The sequence below is a fragment of the Podarcis raffonei genome, chromosome 6, assembly GCF_027172205.1.
Source record: "Podarcis raffonei isolate rPodRaf1 chromosome 6, rPodRaf1.pri, whole genome shotgun sequence".
Lineage (NCBI taxonomy): Eukaryota > Metazoa > Chordata > Lepidosauria > Squamata > Lacertidae > Podarcis > Podarcis raffonei.
In genome coordinates this window covers 83,275,994-83,302,812 of record NC_070607.1, presented here as the reverse complement: position 1 = coordinate 83,302,812, position 26,819 = coordinate 83,275,994, and the positions used below count along the sequence as shown (strand labels likewise).

The window sequence follows — 26,819 nt, the reverse complement described above, 5'->3', positions numbered from 1 at the left end:
TTGCTAAGGCCGCTTAATTTCAATCCAGCATCATTTTAACATTCATTAATTTTACAATATTTCTGCAAATAGTCTTTGAATTTCTTCCAATCTTCTTCCACCGACTCTTCTCCCTGGTCTCAGATTCTGCCAGAGATTTCCGCCAGTTCCATATAGTCCATCACCTTCATCTGCCACTCTTCCAGGGTGGGTAAATCTTGTGTCTTCCAATACTTTGCAATGAGTATTCTTGCTGCTGTTGTAGCATACATGCGAACCTGGATTGTTTGGACCAGCTGCAGAATATGCATCAAACATAAGTACTACTTGGTGAAATTCAACCTTGGTGGGTCACAAGCTGTGCAGACATGTTTGTGCAACAGAGCTTGAAATGGAAAGTGGTGACTGTTAAATATCATGTGAATATTGCTCACGATCACTTTCTTTTCCATTTTGCTGATGGTTCTAGACACCCTGAAATAAGCCCCATTCCTATAATGCTTTACTAGTTCACAGCTGCAAAGGCATCATCACAGTGGGATCTTTCCATTTTCCTGCTTTGTCTTGTACACTTGGCTCATGTTTTTCCACAGCTGTTTAAGAAACGCATTTAGAAATGATTTTCATGTCTGTCTTGCCTCGGTGTAGTTTCTGAAATCAAAGGTATGTCAATCGACCATGGCAGGCTTTTATCTTTGTGCTTGATTTCACTTGCGTGAGTGAAAGCCATTTTCAGGCTAGATCCTGCTGCCTTGTACATGCTAATTAATGAGAGCTTATGGCAGGTTTTTTGATCCATTGCTCTAGAACCAGAGTTCTCAAATTAAAGCCTCTCTAAGGAGGTTCAGGGATAGGACAACAGTGACTCAAGGGAGCTTGAGGATTGCAGGAATGGCCCCAGACCAAGGACAAGGTGCTATTAAGGACAACAGAGTGGTAGGAAGTCATGGTTCAGCCCTCCCCAGTCCTGGAGCCTAGGTTCTCTCTCTCTCCTTGGAGAAGGAGGAGAAAGAGTGGGACCCTTCAGCAGATCTCCGCACAACTAATGGCCCTGAGGACCATAACAATCTGGCCCCAGGATTGCTTGGGTTCTTGGCTGGCCCTTGTATCGTCCCTTATCACCCACCCCCAGGTTTACAAGGCCAGAAAAGAAAGTAAGTCCAGCTAGCTCAGGATTTCCCAAATTTGGGCCTCCAGTTGTTTTGGAACTACAATTCCCATTATCCCTGACCACTGGTCCTGCTAGCTAGGGATGATGGGAGTTGTGGTCCAAAAACAGTTGGAGACCCAAGTTTGAGGAACACCGAGCTAGCTGCATGTGAGCTACTTGGGAGGAGGGTGAAGCACATGTAACACCTCAAATCAGGACCTGGGCTAACTGCTAGGAAAGGATGGAGCCTCCAGCAAATATGGCCTGCTCCACTGCTGATCAGCAGCAGCTGGCAGAGCAGGGCAGGTGTGGCTGTGTGGCTGTCCTGACGGTCCAACTGGGAGGGTGGGTGGGCCACGGCAGCAGAGAGTTCGGCACTGTGCGGGCCTGGTAGCAGGAGCATCAGATTCGCTCTGCCACCAGGCCTGTAGCTGCCAAGCTCCCTGCTGCCTTGCCACCCACCCACCCTCCTTCCTTGTAAGTGTCCATGATGCACAGTGTTGGGAAGTCAGGAGAGCAAGACAGCCACACCTGCACCACCCAAATGCTGCTGCTGAAGTGGCAGTTCCAAGCTCTAGAGCAAAAGACAGTGGAATGCAGGTTAGCAGTAGGCTACTTTAGGGGGTTAATGATATGATGGTTGGCACACTCAGCTCTGCCATTCAAGGGAGGGGAATAGCCAAAGGTAGGGCTGGCTCCGATTTAAAGGCAGCATTGGAATAGTCACAGCAAATAAGATTCCTTCAGCTATTGTGCTTTGACGGGAATTAACAATTAGATTATTCATTCTGCAATAAAAGAACAGGTTTTGTTGCATTTCCACATTGTTAATTCTCAGAAACTGTACCTTGAAACCTCACAATTTTCCTTTCCCTTTGAGGACAATTTTACACTGTTTCTGGCAAGGGGAATCTTGCCTTTACTTCTAGAAATCTCATCTTTCTCACAACAATGCAAATACTTATCAGATTTCTAAAGATTTCCATCCCCACATTTTCAGGAACTAGCTACACTCAACTCAAAGCATGCTCTGCTTTTGAATTCTGCAGCATGCAGTTTCTTATGTGGTTTCAGTTTCTAATGATTCAACAAAGAATAATAAGCGGGAAGCTACACTTTTGTAACTTTTGTCTTTAAAAACAAAACAATAATTGTGCCCGTTACCACAAATCCTTTGACAAATCCAAATTGCTGCAAATGATTAACAGTAGGTTCCTTCTAACCCTGTCATTCTATGCCATCATCAGGGAATGTGCTGGTGAAGCAGACCCCTGCATCTAGCAGGCTTGAACCCTTAACACATCAGCTGGTGAGTGGGGAGTTCTATCCTGCTCAATTGGCTGTATCTACCTGTCCCCCTACTGTGAGCAAACATACAAAGCCAAAATACAGTTCTGGGCTATTTAAAAGCCCTTTTGCAAACAGCCCCATGTTTTGGACATTCAAAGTGCAGCATGGGGCTGTTTGCAAAAGAGCTTTCAAACAACCTCCATGTTGCACTTTGAAGTCCCAACAGTTGGGGCTTCAAAGCACAGCATCACCTGCTGTTTCTAGGACACTCACCTTTCCAGTTTAGCTCTCCAGAGGTAGGGAGATAAGGATCTGGCCAGCTGGCCAGGAAGAGTTCCTCACCCTTGCCCTATAGTTTAAGGGAGCATTCCAGTGTCATCAAAGTGTGGGCCATAAATAGTCAACAATGACAATACAGTGGGCTCCAGCAACCCATATTCCATGTGTAAGCGGATAGGCCAAAGCTCACACTTTGTAACGAGAATGACACGTACACACTGTGCTTGTTTAGCCATTGCAGTTTACAATCAGTCCATTAAATACACAGGCAGCTATGATTAATAGTGCATCTTTCCTGTCATGATGGATAATTGCTGTTTTCTTGTTTGTACTTGTAGTGGATGCAAGAGTGAGTGTTGTCCAGGATAATGTGGCCGTTTCTTCCCAGAAGACAATGGAGCTCAGCTCCAGCTCCGAGGCCAGTGGAAATAATCTTGGGAAGGAAGCCAAGGCAGCCCCACCAGCTGCCAAATCTCGTTTTGTCTTTGCATTTTCACGGCCTGTACCAGGACGTACCGAAGAGAAAGCAGCAAATGCATCGGCTGGGTCGGCTCAGCTTGATGTCAGCTCAGAAGCACCCCAAGCAAACAAAGCCTTGAGTGAGAATGTGGACCTTCCTGCTGCAGCTGCGACAGAGGAAGCTTCAGATAAAAACCTAAGGGAAGAATCTCTCAGTGAAATTGAACTCACAGCACCGGGGAAGGCAGAGGAGGAGGATGCCGCTTTGTCCAAGCCCAAAGAGATAAGCTTTTTCGACAGACTCTTCAAAGTGGAAAGGGGGAAAGACAAGATCAAAGCACAAGACCAAAGCCAAGGGGAGGTGAAGGAAGAGAATCCAGGTGTCATCATCACAGCAGAAGGAACTGCAGGATTACAAAGCACGCCAGAGAATGTCTTGCAGGGGAAGGCAAGTAAACAAAACAGGATGGTATAATTTGTTTCTAATTAAGTCTGTCTGGAGGTGTTTTGTTTTTTTTAATGGGACAAGATAGCATCACACTGTACAATGTGATAAGAAGCTAAATCCCTGTTGAGTGACATTGGTGGAACAGCCACCTGTTGGAGAGAAATAATAATCCACTGTAGCTGCAATGTTAGCTCTGCAGCACAAATTTGGCCCACTGAGCATCATTGCATGCTCCCCGCCCCAGTCTCACTGAATGGTAATTAAGGTGTGGTGAGAATTTCAACTACCTGAAATATTTCTATCATAAGAAAAGTTGTGAAAATTGGAGACATTTCTACCAATGCTTTTCTTATGTTTTTGCCTTCTTATCTTCCTTGGGTTTGGTGTTCAAGATTCAGCCATTGGTCAACTTGTGGTGACCTGAGTGTGAGGCAGGTGCCACCAAATTTATGTATAGAGTTTCACCATGAAACTATATACACAGAGAAGGCAAGGTGAAACCAAAGTAGACTTCTTTCACTTTCCTAGAGCAATTTCTGGATAATACTCTTGAGATTACAACCATTTCTACAGTTTAAATTCAGTCATGCATTTTGTACTAACCTCATCCCCTGCTTGTAAAGAAGTAAACTCTATTGTGCAGGTTGCTCTTTAAAATAAAAGGTGGAATTACTAATAATAAGATTCTGTGAATCGGGGGGGGAGTTTTTAAAATAATCTCTCTTGTACCCCACCTTTTTATTTTTATGTTCGGTTTTGAGTTTGCCTGCAGTTGAATTTTGAGCATAAAGACCCAATAGCTTTTATTTCTAACAACATATATTTTGGACACTTCATACATAACCCCCAAACATTCTGATGGCTTGAAAAAACCAAAAACTTCTGGGGAATGAGAATCCTATGTGGCTTATTCCATTACTGAGAGTTACAGGGCTTCATTTATTGTGGTTACATTTAGCTGAAGACTATCCACCCTGTCTGACAGTAGCTCTCCAAAGTCTCATGCCCTTCTATCAAAGGTCAAACTAAATAAGATGTGAATGATTAGATATCCCAACTTTCTTTTTTTCTTTTTTAAAGCACACACAAACCAAACTGGATTTCGACTATGGTTGACCTTCATCTGATTACATTTTTCTTATAGGGAGCCATCTTATCCCAACTCAGAACATTGATCCATCCAGCCTGGTATTGTCTACTCTGGCTGGCAGCAGTCATTTAGAATCTCAGAGGTCTTTCTATCACCAGGTCTTTTCCTAACCAGAGATGCCAGGATTGAACCTTGGATTTTCTGTGTTTAATATCAGTGATAGGACATAAGTACTTGTGTGTTTTCCATGGTAAGGCAAGTAGCACTTTCAGGGAAGCAACTGAGATTGGGAAAATGTTTTCCCCAGATATGGCCCTGCTGCAATTCACACCACCCAAGCACATCTGCAATTGCAGGGGGTTGGACTAGATGACCCTCAGTGTCCCTTCCAACTCTAAAATTATATGAATTTGGAGAGAGAGGGAAGTTACATCCCCTCTATGTTGGCCCTTAAACTCTGCAGAAAATTTAACTGATTACTCTCCTTTGTCTTTCTGGCATATCTCAGTTCTCTAGTTTGGCTGTGTACTGACATATAACTACATCACACTTTTGTCACCGTGCTATGGGACATAGGAATTCATTGCGCAAGAAAACTGCAAAGACCTAACCAGGCCACACTAGACAAAATTCACCACTGTGTACAGCAAGAGGAGCCAACACAGGGTCCTCCAGATGTTGTTGGACTACAATTTCCATCATCATTGGCCATGTTGGCAGGAGCTGATGAGAGTTGTAGTCCAACAAAAATCTGTACGTCACCACAGTGACTACCCCTATTGATTGGACGAAACAGCATTGGTAGTGGTTCATCCCATGGTTTGGGTTCGCAGTTAGTTTTTTATTGGTCCAGTTGGTAAAGTCAAGTTTTGTGGAAAGAAGTGAGGCAGGTGGCTCAAGAAACAGAAGTTGGGCAGCAGGAAGGGTTGGCAATGTTTTGGAGCTCAGAACTGCATCATAAAGCTACCCTGAAGCCCTCTGGTGCAGTGAGTGAAGTTTTCCTGTCACTTGTATTGAAGTAAGATTCGGCTGCCAGTCTAGTCAAATTCTTTTCCTGGAATGAGAGGGATGCCATATTGCCCTGTGCTTCAGACAGCAAAATGTCCTGAGCATTCCTATAGCTCCTATTTACATATACCAAACCATAGATTTTAACTGCATTCATGCAATTAATGTTTGCGTTTTACTTCGGTCCTTAGAGCACTAAAATTATAAGAAGGCATACAAAAGAGCAAAAGATAGCAACAGTGAATGATATCCAACATGAGCCATGTTCAGAATGGGCCTGTTGACTTAGCTAGATATCACCCAATTATTTTCCATGGATGCATTCCAGAAAACAGCAATATTTATTGGTAACTAGAAGCAGTTGGAGCATAGTGTGCTTACTGTCAGGATACAGTTATTGAGATAATTTCTAGGAAGCAGGGTTTGTTTGTTTGTTTGTTTGTTTGTTTGTTTGTTTGTTTGTTTGTTGAGATTCTACTCAAAAAAACTGTGTGTAGAACTTGAAATTCCAAGTATTATAAAATGCTAATTATTTTTATTTTGCCATCAAGCTATAAGCTTTATGAGGCAGATCTTTACTTTTCCAGACATATCTTCTGAAATAAATGCAATCTGCAGCTCTTATTTGACTTCCCATTAATTCCAAAGTGGTTTATTTATACAAGTGTTCAGGTGGGCAGAATTAGGCTCAAATAAAAAGCTCAGTGGTAATCAACACACTTTTGATAAAATTGGTATCTTTGGCCTCTGACAGACGGCAGAAAGCCGAACGTCTGATTACTGTATACAGATGAGATATTTATACTGGAAGTCTAAATATTTGATTTAATCGTAATTTTCCAGATTTTGCTTCAGGCACACTTCACTCTTTAAGTAAGCCATGACTGATAGCTTCTGTGGGAGCTTAATCACTTCAAAGCTTTTTCCGCATGTCACAATGCCAACAAACAACAACTAACATTGCTGAGAGGGAGAGAAGGAGAGAGAGGGAGAGATGCCTCCATTTTAGATTCCAGTCCAGGAACTACACAGGCATTCTGTGTTTGGCTGAACCATGGCCTTATTTTCAAGCGCCACAAAACTACATTCAGGAAGCTGCATAATTAAAACAAGGGCAGGATTCATGAACCGATGAAGCGTTCGCTATTCAAGCCAAGGTAAATTATGTGACTGAAATGTTTCACTGAGTGAGCCGTCCTCTTCATGGGAACAAAAAAGGGCTTGGCAAGAATACAAGCTTTTCATATAGCTTCTCATTATACCCACCCAAAATGGCAGAGCTGATGCTAACACATACACATTTTATAATAACCAGAATATTCTGTATGTACAAAAAATTAAATGGGTAGTGCTGACTCCCTCCCCCTTGTACTACAGATTTTATACCCCCCACACAAAAAAAATAGATATAGATGATATAAAGGTAAAGGTAAAGGACCCCTGACATTTAAGTCCAGTCGCGAACGACTCTCTTTACTGGCTGAGGGAGCTGGCGTTTGTCTGCAGACAGTTTTTCTGGGTCATGTGGCCATCATGACTAAGCCGCTTCTGGCAAAACCAGAGCAGCGCACGGAAACGCCATTTATAGATGATTACTGCAAGGGTGAGGTTTTGAAGGATGGAGCTGTATGAGCTATGTGGCCTGTTATGCACCCTCTAGATCAGGGGTGCCCAAACTTTTTTCAAAGAGGGCCAGATTTGATGAAGTGAACATGCGTGAGGGCTGACCAAACTTGTTGAGCTTTTAGCCCAGGACATATAGTGCCACGGGGGCCAGATTAAATCGGCTGGTGGGCCAGATTAAGCCCCAGAAACAGACTTTGGACATGCCTGCTCCAAATGAACCCTCAGGTGTGGTGAAGGAGGATGCTCTGTTGCCAGTGCTGAAGTAAGGTTCAGCTGCCAATATGGTTTGGTTTTTGTAACTGGGAGAGGTAGCCATCTTGTCTTTTGCCACAGGCATCAAAATGTCTCAGCAGCTCTGACAGGACAAATAGTGAAACGACCATCCTCAGAATAGCCCCCCCCCCTCAACACATTCCCATATCACCTGTTTGTTGAGCATTCATCCTGATTTGTTTGCAGGTAGATGAGACATTGCTGGTTGTTTACTGAGCATTCATTCTGATTTGCTTGTGGGGAGGTTAGATGATGTTGAATCGAAGCAAGTGTTATCCCACACTTTCTAATTCATTTCTCCATCACTTTCCTTACTGCAGAAACTGTGGTCTTTGGGAGAAGCGGGTTTGTCGCACGAGCTCTCCCAACCAACCATTGTTGCGCAACCAGAATTTGCCAGTATGTGACTGAATCCCACTCTGTTGCATAGCTCTGTGGCCTTTCTTCAGCAGTTCAGCCAGGAATTTTATTTATCAGAAATGCTTATGAAACCAACAGATGTCTTATTTATCATCAGCTTACCCCCAAAAGCCCAACCCACTCAGCACACAAATCTAAGCCTTTCTGTTCATAACTCTTTTAGGCCCCTGTTGTGTCAAAGTTACCACACACAAAGTTACCATACAAACAAGCTTTCTGGCTTCCAGGGACAGCCTCTTTCCCCACATACATCTCCAATTAGGGGCTGTCTTTAGAGCGGTATGCAGACTTTATATTATATATCTAGCCCTCTTCAGGCATTGTTAGCCTAGTACTAAACATGTGAGGGAAGGACCACTGTGTATGAGTGTGTCACCTCTACTGCTCTTTGCCATACTTGCGCCTTCCAATTCATGGAAGGCAACTGAAACCACAATGGAGGGTGTCAGTGGAGCAAGGACACTGCCTTTGCTACTAGGCTAATGCTTTGCCTGAAGAGGGCTCTTGTCTGTCTGTCTGTCTGTCTGTCTGTCTAATAAGGAGTTCCACGTTCTCTGTGTGTCAATGTCCCTATATAGTCTCCATGGCTAAGGGTGCATACAAATGTTCATTCCTATGAAAGCCAGTGTGTGAGGGGGTTTCCTCTTCCTCTTCTACTTACCTACTTCCCAATTGGTAGGAGGGCTATGGATCAGCAGCGGGCTCCCTAAGGATACGGAAAGAGAAACTGGCTCAGTTCTAATTGACTCCCATTGAGAGATGGCAAAACCTGCTTCTCACTACAACCTCTAGGATCTCTGAGCTAGATTTACTTAACTATACAAGCAATAGCGGGGGTGGGGACGGGGACATGTGCACAACCCCTGAGCTCCTTGGAAGAATGGACTATAAATTTAATAGTAAGAATAACTCTCTGTACTTGCCTCTACCCTCCCTGGCCTGGAAGTTTAATGTTTATTTATCTAATTAATCAAAATAAAGGAGGGAAATTTCTTCCTACATGGAAGGAAAAGGAGAATGTCAAAGTGACGCTAAAATGTTTGCTTTCCAATAAAGGTGCTGCCGTACAAACAATTATTTCTCTTGCAAAGCCACAGTTTTATTAGTTGACTCTTGCTACACATTCATTTATATCACAATATCACATTTTGATTCGCATCAAGTGCGGCACAATGACTGCAGGCTTTGCTTGCCTCATTTATATCTTTATCGTTATTCTTACGATGACGAAGAATGGTAAAAAATGTGCACATTCTATACGGCACATTATTTTTTCTTGGAAAGCCTTCACACTACTTTTTGGCAGCTGCTCTTGACCGCTGCATTAAGTTTCTTATTACACGACATTTCTAAACAACGTTTTAGGACATTCCAAGCCAACTGATCTGTGTAACTTTTGGAGGTCAGCTTGCAAAATGGTAGGTGGGAGAGATTAAGCAGGCATTATCTTGTGCTTTCGCCTAATAAAACAGATTCATTTAACACATTGGATGCCAGCCGGAGAATGGGCCCTTTCTCCATGAACTTTCCATGAAGCTAAGAAGAACTTTTGTTATACTGCAATTCCATGCATGCAAAATTTCACACATATCAAGAATCTCTGTCCCCAACCCACAGCTGACCCACTCAGATGTATGTTTCCCTCTTAATAATATGTAAACCATTCTCTATAAATTCTTTATAAGAAGGGGAGGGAAGGAGAGAGGGCAGAACAGACTCAGCAATGTACCAAAGCAATATTACCTTTTTATTATTTTACAAATACTAAATAGATTCATAGTAGATTTGGCTTTATTATGTACCCCCTGCAATGCCTGAAATTGCTCTTATATAGGGGCAAACATCCAAGCACACAAAAATAAAATAAAGTGTAAATATTTGGGATGTAGCAGTTGGATGCTGTCATTTGCAACAAGAACTAACAAGAAATAAAACTTACACAAATATTACACAAATACAAAGCTGGTTTTATCTAACTACTGGGCACCCTAAGGAGAAGCATAGGAACAAACAAAAAAATATGCATATTTCAAAAGGCCATCTGAACGTTATCATGATTTTGAAGGCATTATGATGTTTCTTAGTGCCAAACTATCTGTGAATAAAATCTCCCACATCTTTAGAAGAGTTGGGCTGCATTCAGACAGCACTTAAATCCCTCTGATGTTTCCTTACCTGATAGTTTCCACATTTTATGTGATCTTTCACATGATGTAAAAACAACTTGGAATCTATTGGATGTTTAGCATGTTGTTTGCATGTTAATTGTTTCCAGAGACAAAGAAAAACAAGTTAATAACCTCATTATTAACTCAGAAAATTACAGGAAAGTTGCACTACAATTTTCTGAGGTGAAATTTGGGGCGGTATCCTAGCGTTTAAAATTTAGCATGACATGGAGGTATATCCATCAAAAGGCCGCGGTTCCATAATGCAACAGGTACCGCAGTTTAAAAGGAACACTAGGTCAGAAGCACTAGCATTATAACCAGGAGAACCAACCCAGTAATCCCCACATCTGACTATCACCTTGATAGCGGCCTATTAGCCCACGTTCTGAGGGCACGTGATGGTTTGAAATTAAAGTTTACCTGGCTAATACAGTGGCCATATATGCAAAAGAGGACAAGGCTGTTCACTTCTAATAGTTGGGTAGAAAAGGGAAAATTCGGCAAGTGTAGCTACACCTGCTTAAATTCCCTCTCCTACACAACTATTAAAAGCGCTGTCCTGCCTGCTGATGTTAATGGTGAGGAGGAGAGCTTACATGGTGAGAGACACATCATAAGACAAGTGTGCTGGATCACGCCAAAGGCCTATTATCTAGTCCAGCATCCTGGTCTCACAGTGGCCAGCCAGATGTCGTGGGGAAGCTCAAAGATAGGACCTGAGTGCAACAGCACTCCCTTCCTGTGGCTTCCAAAAACTGGGATTCAGGCACATGCAGGACTGCTTCCAACCATATAGGCTGGAAAGTAGTAATGTGAACATAGCCACTGAGTTCAGGAAGAGCATAGACATGTTCCCAGGGCTACCAGGTCCTTGTCTTCTTCTTCTTCAAAAAAAAAAAAAATCTCTTTATTGCTTAAAGATTGAATTTTTACATAACATGCAGGTACAATGAGAAAAAGAAACCCCAGTCACCCCATAATGGATCTGGCAACAATGCCAGCAAAATACATTCTTCCGCAAGTGAACATGTGCATTTGGCAGGTTCCAGATGTCTTGTTGCAGTTAGAAAAGGTTATGAATGGATGCCCAGTCTTTGTCTTGAGATGGTGCTTGCTCCTTTAAGTGCACCGAGCCTATATCCGTGCTGTTTTTTTGCTCCATTGATCCTCCACTCCTCTTGTCTGTCCTGGGAGAGATCATCAGGGGGTTTGGGCTGGGTGTTCATCAGTATGTGGATGATAACCAGCTCTACCTCTCTTTCAAATCGGAACCAGTGAAGGTGGTGAAGGTCTTGTGCGAGTGTCTGGAGGCGGTTGGAGGATGGATGGTGGCTTACAGATTGAGGTTGAATCCTGACAAGACAGAAGTACTGTTTTGGGGGGACAGGAGGCAAGTAGGTGTGGAGGACTCCCTGGTCCTGAATGGGGTAACTGTGTCCCTGAAGGACCGGGTGTGCAGCCTGGGAGTCATTTTGGACTTGAAGCTGTCCATGGAGGCGCAGGTTAATTCTGTGTCCAGGGCAGCTGTCTACCAGCTCCACCTGGTATGCAGGCTAAGACCCTACCTGCCCGTGGACTGTCTCGCCAGAGTGGTGCATGCTCTAGTTATCTCCCACTTGGACTACTGCAATACACACTATGTGGGGCTACCTTTGAAGGTGACCCCGAAACTACAATTAATCCAGAATGCGGCAGCTAGACTGGTGACTGGGGGCGGCCGCCGAGACCACATAACACCGGTCTTGAAAGACCTACACTGGCTCCCAGTACATTTCCGGGCACAATTCAAAGTGTTGGTGCTGACCTTTAAAGCCCTAAAAGGCCTCGGTCTAGTATACCTGAAGGAGTGTCTCCACTCCCCATTGTTCTGCCTGGACACTGAGGTCCAGCGCCGAGGGCCTTCTGGCGGTTCCCTCACTACGAGAAGCCAAGTTACAGGGAACCAGACAGAGGGCCTACTCAGTAGTGGTGCCTGCCCTATGGAACGCCCTCCCAGATGTCAAAGAGAAAAGCAGACTTTGAGAAGACATCTGAAGGCAGGCCTGTTTAGGGAAGCTTTTAATGTTTGATGGTCTATTGTATTTTAATATTTTGTTGGAAGCCGCCCAGAGTGGCTGGGGAAACCCAGCCAGGTGGGCGGGGTATAAATAATAAATTATTATTATTATTATTATTATTATTATTATTATTATTATTCCTCTCTTGCTGTGACCACCAGAAGCACAGGCACCAAGTGTGGGGAGCCATGGGGACCAACCCCCCTAATTTTGAATTAGAGGGTATGGGGCCCCCCAAACTTGTTTGCCAGCCATGCGCTCACGCTGTGGGGCATCCACACACACACACACCAGCATGTAGCATGCACATGCAACATCAGCACGCCACAGTGTGCGCCAACATCATGCGCAAATGCCTTAATGATGTCACACAGCCCTGGACCTCCTCAGTCACAGAGGTAAGGTGGTACATATGAGCAGAAGTCTAAGTCCCACTCCCCACCCCACACAGTAGGTGTGGGAGGGGTCTGGCAGTGCTTCTGGAAGATATTAAAGGGTTTGCGATTATGTGTAGAGTAGAGCATCTGCTTTGCAAGTAGAAGGTCCAAGAGTTAATCTCCAGCATTTCCAGGTAGGGGTGGGAAAGCCTCCCTGCCTAAATCTCTGGAGAGCCTCTGCCAGTCTGTGTAGACATTATTGGGCTGAATGGACCAAACGTTCTGACTCAGTACAAGGTAGATTTTAGCAATGTTCAGTAGTGCAGGTTACAAGAAGGCAAGAGAACCCCTTTCCTTATCTCTGAACAGCTGGAAGGTATGAAATCAATTCAGAATTGTCGGAAGGAGGAAGAGTGAGTGGATGCATAGCAGGTGCCAAAACTGAACTTTGGACAGTGACTTGGCTTCTGTGCATCATGCCAATCAGCTGTACATTTCTTTGCACATCGGTGTTTTTGGCACCATTTGAAAGCAAGCTGCAATAAAACAGGGTTGACCCCAGCCAAAACTGCCACTCTCCCTCCAGCCTACAGTTAGAGACAGAAGAAGGTTCTTAAAGAAAACAAACGTTTAAGGCCTGAGAAAATGTAATATCATTTCTCCATGCTTATAAACTAGAGGAAACCTCATTTTAAAAATAATAATAACAGATTTGCCACAGGTTGTTTGGACTTCTTTGGTCAAGCATATACAGTGGTACCTCGGGTTACATACGCTTCAGGTTACATATGCTTCAGGTTACACACTCTGCTAACCCAGAAATAGTGCTTCAGGTTAAGAACTTTGCTTCAGGATAAGAACAGAAATCGGGCTCCGGTGGCGCGGTGGCAGCAGGAGGCCCCATTAGCTAAAGTGGTGCTTCAGGTTAAGAACAGTTTCAGGTTAAGTACGGACCTCCGGAACGAATTAAGTACTTAACCCGAGGTACCACTGTATCTGCAGAGGTTGCATTTAATGGATGATTAAACTGTCTATGCATCCCATTAATTATATACTGAAAATACTAAAACAGCTTTCTCGGCTGTTCAGTTCTATTCTTCTGAGAGCATTAGGGGAGACAGTTTTTGTACCCACTCTAAGGAAGCAATTTCCTTCCATAACAAGGATCCTAAGATGAGCTTTATTCATTTACAATGCACTGTGTCTAAGCAGATGTAAGCACCATTTAGCTCAATGGGACTTAATCCCAAGAACCTGTTCTTAGGATCACAGCATTAGGGTACAATCCTATGCATGGGGAAGGACCACAGCTCAGTGGTGAGGTTTTTGCTATGCATGAAGAGGGTCCCAGGTTCAGTCCTCAATATCTCCATGTAGGGCTGAGAACGTCTCCTTTCAGAAACTGTGGTGAGTCACTGCTAATCAACATGGACAATAAGAAGCTAGATAGACCAATGGTTTGGCACAGGCAGTTCCTTGTGTTCCTTTTTACCCTGGGATAAGCCCCATTGATCACGGAGGGAACTACATTGTGGTAGAAACAAAGAGTATTTTGCTATTAAGAGTGTAACCCAAAGCACACTCCAAGGGGAGTAAGTCCAATGGAAATCCCGAGTAATCGTGTTTAAGACTGCACTGCATGTCTGCAAGAATGAGGACAAGGATTTTGAAGAGAGCAACATTTTGATCACTCCCTGCATTTTCAAAGTACAGTGGTACCTCGGGTTACAGACACTTCAGGTTACAGACTCTGCTAACCCAGAAATAGTACCTTGGGTTAAGAACTTTGCTTCAGGATAAGAACAGAAATCGCACGGCAGAAGCAGGAGGCCCCATTAGCTAAAGTGGTGCTTCAGGTTAAGAACAGTTTCAGGTTAAGAACAGACCTCCAGAACGAATTAAGTTCTTAACCCAAGGTACCACTGTAGTGTTTTGTGAACATTCTTATGGCCTGAAGGCACATGAGACCACCACCTTACTGAAGCTAGGTAGGTCTGATGTGTGTATGTGGGCTCCATAGTGGAATTAAAATGGCATAGAAATGTAAGTGGCTCTGCCACTGTGTATATCTGATATATATATATAAAGAGAGAGAGAGAGAGGGAAAAAAATATATATTTCCAGTGGTACCTCAGGTTACATACGCTTCAGGTTACATATGCTTCAGGTTACAGACTCCGCTAAACTAGAAATAGTACCTTGGGTTAAGAACTTTGCTTCAGGATAAGAACAGAAATCGCACGGCAGAAGCAGGAGGCCCCATTAGCTAAAGTGGTGCTTCAGGTTAACAACAGTTTCAGGTTAAGAACGGACCTCTGGAACGAATTAAGTACTTAACCTGAGGTACCACTGTACTTTAAATGAACAAAGTAAATAAATACTTTAAATAAATAAATATCTCAGTATTGTCTATACTAACTGACAGCAGCTCTCCAGAATTTCAGTCAGGAGACTTTACCTGGAGATGCCAGGGTTGTACCTGGGACCTTCTTCATGCAAGGCAGAAGCTCTGCCACTGAGCTATGGTGTTACACTTTGAAGGTACATTCCCCTGAGCTCATCCGCTAATGGACTTCACCAGAGATTTAGAATCCTTGTCCTCTGATTCAAACTCAAGAGTGTCCCTCTCCTCAAGCAAGCAACACTGATTTTTTTTAGCTGGATTTAAACAGATAAGCCAAAAAACCTGAACTTGCACAGTGTGTGTGTGTGTGTGTGTGTGTGTGTCTGCCTTCCTGGAAAAGGATAGTAAACTGAGCACGAGTAAACTGTATGTGGTGTGAACTGACAGTAAAGAATTCAGAGATCAAAGCCGCAGACATGTGTTGCTTGCTATTCAGTGTTCAGCTGCACTGAACAGAAACGGAGATTGCGTGCCATATGCAACCTGGCTTCTTGTATTTGCTATTCTCTCTGGTTCGGAACAATGTTCCCCCGGCCAACAGCAAATGCTGCATATATTAGACGGGGCTTGCATAAATGCCCAATTGTTCTGGATATGTAGGCTGAAGAAATATGGATGGAATTAGGATTGTGGCTCAGAGAGCAACATGATGCAAGTGGCAAACAGGCTACTTTTACAATCTTCTACTGGGCATTCAACAAGCGAGGAACTGACCGAATTGTGCTCCCTTTTTATACAGGACGTAATAGATGAGTGCAATCAAAACACTCTGCAGCCGGATTCAGCAGGTGTCAATTGCTTGGCTGCTGAGGATCTTGCTCAAGAAGACGTAAAGCCAGAGAACGTTAAGACAGCAGCAGCTGGGACAGACTATAACAACTCTGACTCTGTCATCATGAGTTTCTTTAAAACCTTGGTAAGATTTTTGCCATCACTTTATCTGAATGGAATTGGTGTATGTATGAATTGTTGTAAGATAAAATTGTTGCCCCGCGGTTACAGAGAGACATCACATGGGCAGCACAAACTAACACAGTCAAAGCTGCAAAGGTTCAGTTCAATGTGAAATGATTGCAAACAATGTATGTGGGGCGGGGGATTCAATTTAGTGTGCATTTAAAGGCAAATTTATTTCATTTGCACATTGAAAAACACTACATGAATCAAACTGTCCTTTGACAGTTGCACTTCTCTGAATTTTGCAAGGCAGTTCTTCCTCCAAGCAATGTGTACAAAAATGCATATGGCAGTGAAAATACAAAAAATGCTTTGCAGACATGGGTATATTGGGCACAATTGCATGCAAAAAGTGCAAATGGAGGGGAGGGGGGTCACAAAACAAAAACAAAACTGCAAACCGAGGTAGAAACATGGAGAACTGAACTTAAGACTAGAAAAACAAGAAAGTGAGAAAAACCAGAAAAAACTAGAAAAACAAGAAAGTGAGAAAAACCAAAACTGATATATTCAATAGAATGAGTATCAGGTGTTGTTGACCGAGGCAGAAAGCAATTTATTTGTCGTGTAGCTAGATGCAAAAAATGATGGTAATTCAGCACTTTTAATAGATGTATAGGAGAGGGCATTTCTGTGGGTGTAGCTTATTATGCAAGCTACACCTGTTGAAACTCCTACACAATTAAATAAGAAGCAGGAGCCCTGTCCTCTTTTGCATTTAGCTACTCTACCTGAATTTTGAAATGTCATTTAACTAGAAAAAATCTATCTTAAGTGTGCATGGGAATGTTTTATTCATTAGCTGTGAAGGTCAGATTAAAACCATTTGTTATTTTCTACAGTGGCATAGCGTGGGGGGTGCACGGGGGGCCGGTCGCACTGGGCGCAACATCTGGGGGTTAGGGGCGCAAATCCATGGGTTAGGGGGCGCAAATCCACGGGTTAGGGGGCGCAAATTACTTGCCTTGCCCCGGGTGCTGACAAGCCACGCTACGCCACTGATTTTCTACATAAGCATTTCCATCTAGGCACAACTAAAAGCTCATCTACACTTCCCTTTGCCCCACTGCTTTCCCCCAAGAAAATCCACTCTCTTTAGCACTGAAAACCTGCTCTTTAGCACTGAATCGGAACAAATGGCAATTGGATTTTCTGCGGATTTCCATTTGTTCTGATTTAGTGCAAAAGAGCAGATTTCCCAGGGGAAAGCAGTAGAGCAAAGGCAAAACCACTCTGAACAGTGTCTAGAAAGCATGGGACAAATGGAAAACCACTTGGACCTGTGCTTTCAAGGCACGGGAAAAGTGGAAGTGTGGACGGTGCCTTGGAAAATTGTTCTGATGTTGTGGAAGGAGAAGGAAAGCTAAATTAACAGAGGAATCACAGACATCTTTATTCGGAGAGAAGGTCCACTGAGCTCAGTGGAACTTGTTTTCATTTACGGAGGACTAGGGGACTGGTTTAGGAATAAAAATGCATAGGGTTGTGTAATAAATCTAATAAAACATCTCTGCAACATGACAGGAAATGTTACCAAGGAACTTTAACTTTCCTAACATGCACTTTGTCTTTGTCTGCTTTTTAAGTATTAATCAATTTAGTTGTAGGCAGCATTTGCCACAAAAATATTGTGTTCAAAGTAGTGCACCGGTTCACCATGGGGTGGCCGGATGCAAAAGCAGATAGGGTTCTTAACACACCAAGAAGGTGGCCTGGCTATTCCAACAATTGAATCCTTGCCGGATTCAAAAATTAGAAGGGACTTGGGCATACGGCCTAACCCCATCCCTTCAAAACTCACAACAGTATGTTTATTTAGACATAAGTCCCATTGAGTTCTCTGGGGCTTACTCCAAGGTCAGCAAGCAAAGGATTGCTATCAAACTTGGTCTAGGAAATCACTATTGCTTGTGATTGCTTAACTGCTGGTGAAACAAGCTTTGCAAAAAAAATTTTAAGCCTAACTAAATATACATGGCTAGAGGCAATGGAAAACTTGAAAAATTTTGTACAGTTATGGCCACTACAGCACTAAAAGAAGATCATCAAGCTAGAAAAGGACAACCCAAATGATTGAGGGGCTGGAGCAGCTGCAAGGGTACAACATTTGGGGCTATGCAGTTTTAGCAGGCAAAATGTGGTTAAGAGGGGACCTGATAGAGGTGTATATGTTAAGTTGTGGGTGAACATATCAGACGACACAGCGATTCTTCAAACAACTATTGTTTATTCACAGGCCAGGCCAGAACTGAACTGAAGGGTTCAGTCAGCCTGTTTATATAGAGCTCCAGTACAACGTTACTGTAACAACTTTCTAAAACTATCCAATCATTGAATGTCACTTTCGATCCCTTATTTGCACAACTATCTACAGTATCCCCCTGCTAGCCCAGGGTGAGAACTTCAGTACATAACAGCATAACATTACACAAGGTATGGCAAGAGTGGACAAAGAAGTTTTTCACCCTTTCTCACAATACTAGAACTTGGGGCCAATCATTGAAGCTGAATGGTGATGGGGGAATCAGAGCAGGCGAGAGAGAACACAACACATAGTTAAGGCTATGGAATCGGATGTAGTGACGACTGCCCATTTGGATGGCTTTAAAAGCGGATTAGACAAATTCAGGGAGAATACAGTAAGGCTATCAGTGGCTACTAGACAATCCATTGCCTCTAGTAACAGGGGCAGCATGCCTCTAAATCCTAGTTGCGGGGGAGAGTTCTGTTGCACTCCTGCCTTGCCTTGCCCTGCTTGCAGGCTTGCAGAACCATCAGATTGGCTGCCGAGGGAACACTGAGCCAGACTGGCAGGCAGGCTTTGGCCTGACCCAACAGAGCACTTCCTTTGTTCTTGCATTCTTGGAACAGTATAATGGGAAATAATAGTGGGCACACCACAAGCCATGATGGCTTTATCATTTACAGCTGGGATTCTGTAACTGGAATTCCTGCACTGCAGAGTGCTGAGCTACAAAACCCTTTGGGTCCCTTCCAACTTTACAATCCTATGTGTCAGGTGCTGGTGTGGTTGCTCGAGAGCAAACAGGCAAGACTCCAACCTGTCTTTTCCAGGCTTTATTCTTAGTGCAAACTATTTACAGTGAAGAGCGTCATAAGTTCATGTCTGGCTCAATCGCTAGCAGAATCCGGGAGTGGTCAGTCCTTGTACCTCCCCCAGCATAACAGTTGTGTGACCCCCAACCTTCTCCTCCCCTCCCTGCGCCGAAACCTACTGCACAGAATGGGCGCTGGCAAAGGGGCACTTCCCTCCTCTTGGGTTTGCTCAGGCTCTGTGTTGAGGCTCTCCCTAGCATCCCCTGGTCCCACCACCTCCTCTCCACTGGAGGTGGGGCTTTCCTCGTCGCCAGAGGAGGAACTGCTTCGCAAGATTTTCAGAGGTTCCCTATAACACAACTGCCCTTCCACCTCACGCCTCTGAGCTGATGGCAGTTCCCTGACACTATGGTTCCATCTTACCCCTTTCAGCTTTCTATGGGGGGAGGGGGATCTACAATATTGTCTTCATGCTGACAGATGCCCATTTAATTTGCCTTTGAGGAACACTTCATAATCTCCCTAGGTAGCTTGTTCTAGCTTTGAATTACTTTTACAATTAGGCTGTTCTTTCCAGTGCTTAACACAAGTCTGTCTCTGCATTTGAACACCATTGGCCTTTGTCCAATCCTCCTCCATAGAATTGGAAGGAACCACTTGGGTCATACAGTCCAACCCCCAGTAATGCAGGAATCTTTCGCCTAGCGTGGGGCTCAATCTCATGACCCTGAGATTAGGAATCTCATGAGCTGAGCTATCCCAATTTAAAATTTGCACACTTAATGTTTATCTTCCAGCTAAATTCTCGTTCAGTTCATGTCTGGTTTTGAATATTGCACATTTCATGAATTGTTTTCTTTTCTTGAATTGAAAGGTATCTCCAAGCAAAGCAGATTCCAAGGGTGACACTGAGGACAAGGTGAGTGATTGGATCCTAGCAATATAAGTTCAATATAGACCCCTCCTCCTTTTCTTGGGATACTTTTCTAAACTGGCTTAATGTGTACTTTGGGACTGGTTCACACATGCATGCACAACCCAACCTACATTGCAAATAATTGCATTTGATTTGATGTCAGGCAATATTAAAGACTTGTGTTATTGGTTACTGCAATTTATTTATCTGACTTATTGCTTTTCATGCCACCTTTTTTTCAAGGTTCTCTGGGTAGCATACCAAATCACTGCCTTGTTTTATCTCTACAACAACCTTGTCATGTAGCTCACACTGAGATACAGTGACTAGCCCAAGGTCAACCTGATTCCTAGCTGAGTGGGGTTGCTACATTTTTAAGGACTATACCTGGGCAGAGGGTGTTTAGGTGCATGTCAATAATGTAAATTGGCAAATATATATCTGAGAGTACCTCTTTCATATAGGTGCATGTGTGAGAAAACTAAGGTGTGCTGCAACCCCCTGTTGCAGAGGGGGGGGTGTCTGGGGAGTTGCTTTTTTCTGTTCAATGTATGAAATGGCCCTTAGAACTGATTTGTTGTTCGCCTGTTTCAGCACTTCTCTTACCAAGCTGGAGCCCCAGCCTATTAAGAACCCAGACTTTGATATCCAATATTTCTTTGGCAATTTGACACATTTGTGCAATTGGTTTTGAAAGCGTTCATTGACGGCAGAAAACTAAATTCTGCATATAATGGTACATTTCTGCAATATATCAATTTACCTTTTTATGTATAATGTTGTGCCTGAGCACAAGCTTAATAACTGGGAGTTCTTTACCACTAGGTGGCACCAACTTTATTAGGAAGCTGGCTGTTCTTGGCCCCTAGATCATTTTCTGGAGAGTACAGTGGCCCACAAGACATCTGACTTCTAGACTATTAGTCCTAAGCAGGAAGTTAAACAGACTAAAGAAAAATCAGAAAGCTCCCTACAGCATATGACTATCCTTGGCAGAAGGAGCAGTTTGCATAAGCAGCAGGAGACTCCCAGCTATAGTATATTGCTTCTGAGCAGCCTTTCTCAAGGAGCATCATGGTACCTGTGGCAAGCTCCCAGCTTGTTTTGGGGCTGCAGGACTTGGGACATTATGTAGGAAAAGGAAGCATCTTTGTGTGTCTGCCACCTTCTTGGCCCTGCATGATGAGAAGCAGTGGCTCAGGAGCATAGCTGTCAATGTTTCCCTTTTTTTAAGGGAAATTCCCTTATTACAAATAGGTTTCCTCACAAGAAAAGGGAAACATTGACAGCTATGCTCAGGAGTGCAGCACACATCATTCAAAACACGTATTCTAAGTTGCGTTCATCCAGGACTGCTGCAAAGCTCAGCATGTGCCTTTCATGCCTCTGCCAAATGTTCTGCGACACCCCAAAGATGTAGCTGTTTCTCAGCAGATGAATCAATATTTGAAAGGGTTCCATGAAGGCTGAAGGTTTGACTAGCGCACAGAATGGTGTGCTTAAGCAGTACTCGTTATAATAGTGATTTTCCCCCGTGCTGTATGATTTACCTTAACACAAGGGTAGGGAGCATTTTTATGTCCTAAAGGCCACGTTTCTTCATGGGCAGCCTTCTGGGAAACACATGACACTTGTATGTGGGGCCCAATGTAATGAAATAAAAAAAAGGAGGCCAATAGATGTAACTCTTGAACTTATTCAGTGGGCTGCGTTCCAGCCACACCAAAGCCAGACGTTTCTTCAGAAATTCATCTCTCTCTGTTTTCCACCCAGGCAAACAAGAAACACTATCACAGTTCAAGGACACATTCCAGTCAGGCAAAAGCGCTGAGGAGCAGGGCTGCTAAGGGGGGTGACCAGGGAGGGGGCTGTATTAGAGGCTCACCAGCCCAGCCTCAAGAATGTTTTGGGGGAGAGACAGTGAGATAATTCTTAAATAAGTGAAATGCAGAGTCCTTTACATTGGAGAGATGTGTAGATATGGGTACTATTTTATGACATTCTAGTGCATATTCTTCTTCTCATGCATAGGCACATTTACAAGTGTCACAAAAGATTTGTTCTGCACTTGTAAGCAATTGATTTTTGAGTGTGCAGAACCTGTTTTCTTGAACTCCCTGCCTGTTAATATTTGGCCTAGGTTGTACTCAACACTGCTAAAAAGCTTTTTTCATTAGGGTGAGTGCCTGTTGCTCGGTCCCTGCTCCTGCCAACCTAGCAGTTCGAAAGCACATCAAAGTGCAAGTAGATAAATAGGTACCACTCCGGCGGGAAGGTAAACGGCGTTTCTGTGTGATGCTCTGGTTTGCCAGAAGCAGCTTAGTCATGCTGGCCACATGACCCGGAAGCTGTACGCCGGCTCCCTCGGCCAATAAAGCAAGATGAATGCCACAACCCCAGAATCGGCCACGACTGGACTTAATGGTCAGGGGTCCCTTTACCTTTTTACCAGGATTTGTGATTGTATTATGTACATTTGGGGGGGGTTAAACAGAGCTGCTGATTTTTATCCATATTTTGATACTGTTTTTACCTGCCCTTTTTAAAGGCTTTTTTAAAATGAGTATTTTACGCTGTTCTGCAAACCTCTGCCATAGAGATATTTCTTTGATTAAACGGTTTATATATCTTGCTAAGTAAATAAATGTTGTGAGCGAAAGGACAACACAGGCTGCAGTGGAGACTCAGCTTTGAATGATGTCGCCCAAAAGGGATCTCAAACAGGCCTTGGCGGGCAGCTTTCTGAGAAGACGGCGGCCGATTCCCACGTGAAAGGCACCAAGAAAAAGAAGCCAGACAGCCCCAGATTAGGACACAGTACATTTAGCAAACTGTTTAGGCATAAGGTTGGTACTGGAGACTAACAAAAATGGAACCCTGAATGTCAGCAGATGAGTCTTCGCATTGTTGACGCAGAATGAAAAACTGCAAGGATCAGACTCCCTGAAGGGCAAAATCCGGCTTAGTGGGGAGGGAGAAAGAAGGCGTCTTGAGCATTTTAGAGTCTGGAAATCTACTCCTTAAGCAACATCTGTGAATTCAGGGTTCAGGAAGGAAAACCCTCTAACCAATTCATATTGACCATTTCCCATGTTGTGTTAATAACTCCCTCTCACTAACAATGCCCGTGCTGCCATTAACCTGAGGTTCGATCTGACAAACAATGAAGTCAAAAAGAGACTATTAAAATTACATCTGACCTGCATGTAAAGCGTTCAGAGAATTTCACGTGCCATTATATTAACGATTCTGCAACAGGTAGGTGGCTCAGTGGTTGTGCTATTTGTGGTGTCTCTTTCTAGCAGTCTTGAAGAAGCTCCAGAAAACTACTGGACCAGCACTGTAAAATTGAAATATAGAACAATAGAATTCTATATAACTACCATCAGTGAAAGGGGGAAATTTGAATGTGCTCTCCACTCGTAAGAAGCATTCCACACCATAGCGGCCACTTGCACCTCTAGTGACAATGATGGCTCCAACAGTACCCTCAAGCTACAATCTTGCTCCTTTAGGATAACTCTTCAGATAACTGTAGACAGCTAGTTCCCTGCAACTCCCTCATACTTGTAGAGCAAAGCAGTAGCCGCAAGTCAGCAGTAAAGACCCAGAATGAATACATGGCTAATTTTGAAGAATCATAGGATTTGTATTAGTACAAAATCGTATCCAAAACCACGTCAACGTATTATTACTCAATATTAAGTATCAATATTTTTGTTTGGAGGGAAAGAATGGGAGCATTCTATCCTGAGGAATGCATATAGACAAAGACCCTTGAGCTGTGGATGGAAAATGAAGTTAATTTCTGAGTGCAGAAATTCCACTCAGACACCCACATGGAATTTTTGGGAGTAGAGGGGATTACATAATAAGTGCATTGATTTGGAATAGAATGGTAGTGGGAAAGGCACTTAGGCTGCTCTGAAACGAAAGTATCGTATCGGTTGCTGTATTTGAAAAGGAAAGATCCACACATTCACCTGAAGGGGGATGAGCTATAGAAGTTGTAACTACAAGATCCTATTTAGGGTCAAGAGAAAAGTTTTGAGGCTCCAGCCCTAACCGTTCTTAAAAAAAAATAAATCTCAGGTAGTTCAGGGGTAAGTATGTCTGAGTAGACACGAGGATCAAGCTGGGGAAAGGCTGCTTCATAGTACGTTTTGCTAATTAAATATATACATTGATAGATGCATGCTCACACATCAGCAAGACATGCCTCTTGTCACAGAGGGAGATGTGCAAACTTCATGCTGAAATTTATAAAGTGGCACAGTGAACAGGAGCTGCCAGACTTGCTTCCTGTTGTCCCTGTACCTCATATCTTCTAAAGCCAGCACATGCTTCCTTAAAGCCATGGTCACCTTCTGAACCAGGGAAACATTGTTTTTCAGGTCTTAATGTTAATACTAATTTCAACCAAAGGTATGTTTTCTAAAAAAAAACACCCGAAATAACATAAATACTAATAGCTGAATACAAGTTCATTGGTGCATTGGGATTACATGAGGAGTTCATTATTGTATACAGTGGTACCTTGGGTTAAGTACTTAATTCGTTCCGGAGGTCTGTTCTTAACCTGAAGCACCACTTTAGCTAATGGGGTCTCCTGCTGCTGCCGCACTGCTGGAGCACAATTTCTGTTCTCATCCTGAAGCAAAGTTCTTAACCCGAGGTATTATTTCTGGGTTAGTGGAGTCTGTAACCTGAAGCGTATGTAACCCGAAGTACCACTGTATGAGAAATTTACAATGGAAGATATGAATGCGTACTATGTTTTCAAAAATGGTCACTTTCACTAGGAATTTATGGTGGAACAGGAACAGTTGCAATGACTGTCACTTTGAACAACAACAAAATGTCTAGGCACACTTTTTAATAGCAAGAATACAAATCTAAAAATGAAAGAACTGCAGTTAAAATATTATGTTCATTTTTCACATGGTCTAGTCCTTCCCCTGCCCACCCCCCTAATATTCTTAAGAGGGTCTCTTCTCCAGTCTTCAGAGAGTAGCTGGAAGTGGGGAGGCAGAAAAAGGTCCTTCCACTTTCCTTCCACTCTGCAGTTTTAATCTGAAATCTTAGGCGCAGTACTGCTCCCAGAGCTCAGAAACTGCTTGTGCTAATGAAATCCCCTGTCGCAGAATGTGCCTAAAACAATGGGAGTTTTGAACACTGTTCCAAGTTATAGGGTTTCATCATATCTACCGTAAGGCAAACTGATCGTGTGACTCTATCCCTGTTCATAATCACAGTTACTGGGTTGTATGGAATGACAAAGCCCCAAATGACTTGTGTATGTGTATTTCCTCGTCTTTTAGGCAAAGAAAGATGCTCAGCAGGCGGCAAATACCAAAGTGAGTAACACTGTTGAAAAGCATTCATGAGTTTCCAGTTGCAAAGAACATTTCTACAAGTTTCAGCTTAATAGAGAGCTAACAGTCTCGTACCTGGCATTGCTCAGGAATTCAACAAACTTTAAAAAAAAATCAGTGCCATTTTGAAACTAGTGGTTAAAATCAGTGCAGAACAGTTCAGCCCACCATCTTGATTCGAAATGGCATCCATTTGTATCAAAATAGACAAAAACTTGCTCTTTGATCTCAGGATCCACCATGTAGAATTTGGTTACAATATCCTAAGTGTCCAAATGTATAGAGAGCAATCATGTGCCCAAAATGTGACTTTAAAAGTTATTTCCTATAAAAGTCATTTCCTCTTTACCCATGCTATAACCCAGCCTTCCACAACTGGTACTCTCCAGATGTTTTGTACTACAGCTCTCAGCAGTATCAGCCGGTGCTGCCATGCTGGCTGGTGCTGGTGGAATTGTAATCCAAAACATCTAGAGGGCACCAAATTGGGGAAGGCTCCCATAATGCACGGGGTGTGCATAAAAATGTAGGAATGGATGCTCTTTCATAAGCTATAGTTGTGTCATGTTATCTTGTCTCTTTCCCCCCATCCTTATTATTCCCCCCACTTTGTGAAAACACACTTAGCACACATTTTTCTCCCCGCCCAAGAATCCTGAGAACTGCAATTTCTCCCTCACAGAACTACAGTTCCCAGCACCGTTAAGAAACGATTGTTCCCATGGTTCTTTGGGGGGAAGCCGTGTGCTTTAAATGTGTGTTGAGGTAAATGTCTGGCGTGGGCCAGCACCGCCCCATTCTGCAAATTTTTAAATGGCCCTTTGTCTATTTACAAATTCTTGTGTCTGTTTCCAGATTGCTGAGCAGCCTGTAATCACTGCTACCGTGACATCGGAAGCAAACGTCGCTCCACCACAGGAGAGTCCAGCCGCAAAGCAGAACACAAGGGCTCCTGACCCTCCTGCACCACAACCAGCCACAGTGACAGTGGTTGTCACCAACGAAACTCCAAAAGAAATAATAATAACAAAGGAGAGATCTTCTTCTACTCCTACACCCCTAAGTAAATTCTTTCGAAAAAAGGTACGTGTGGATTTTTTGGATAGCCATTTTCCTTTCTGGCTAGATTTATTTATAGGAGTTTTTTCATATACCTCACAATAGGTCCTGGGTTGACCCAGTGTTGAAAGGCTTCTTAGAACTGATGATGCCACAGCAAAGCCAGATTAAATGCAGGTTTTCCATGGGAGAGTCTTTATTTATTTACTTGCACATGTCGATGAATTCAAAAATTGCTCATTGAGCAGCAGAGCTAAAGGAAATAACCGCTCATTTGTCTTATATGCATGCCCTGTCCATTTCGCAAAAGCTCAAAGCAACCTGCAATATAATAGCAACTTGAAACATTAAACGTCGCTTTTATTTGTGCTAGATTTAATTACAGCCAATCTCTTCAAACATACCTCTATTAACACGTCAACTG

The 26,819-nt window shown here is 43.3% G+C and overlaps 1 protein-coding gene across 4 annotated transcripts in view; it reads left to right on the top strand.

Annotated features, from left to right (window-relative positions):
• Nucleotides 1-26,819, top strand: part of BCAS1 (brain enriched myelin associated protein 1) — a 52,949-nt gene that overhangs the window by 14,112 nt on the left and 12,018 nt on the right. For 3 of the 4 annotated variants that reach the window (XM_053394287.1, XM_053394288.1, XM_053394290.1), the window contains exons 4-9: nucleotides 3,037-3,605; nucleotides 15,771-15,947; nucleotides 19,920-19,964; nucleotides 22,673-22,807; nucleotides 25,283-25,318; nucleotides 26,192-26,419. In XM_053394287.1, the coding sequence (XP_053250262.1) occupies nucleotides 3,037-3,605; nucleotides 15,771-15,947; nucleotides 19,920-19,964; nucleotides 22,673-22,807; nucleotides 25,283-25,318; nucleotides 26,192-26,419 (1,190 nt within the window). The remainder of the gene's footprint in view (nucleotides 1-3,036; nucleotides 3,606-15,770; nucleotides 15,948-19,919; nucleotides 19,965-22,672; nucleotides 22,808-25,282; nucleotides 25,319-26,191; nucleotides 26,420-26,819) is intronic. The other variant, XM_053394289.1, reaches the window with a different exon arrangement.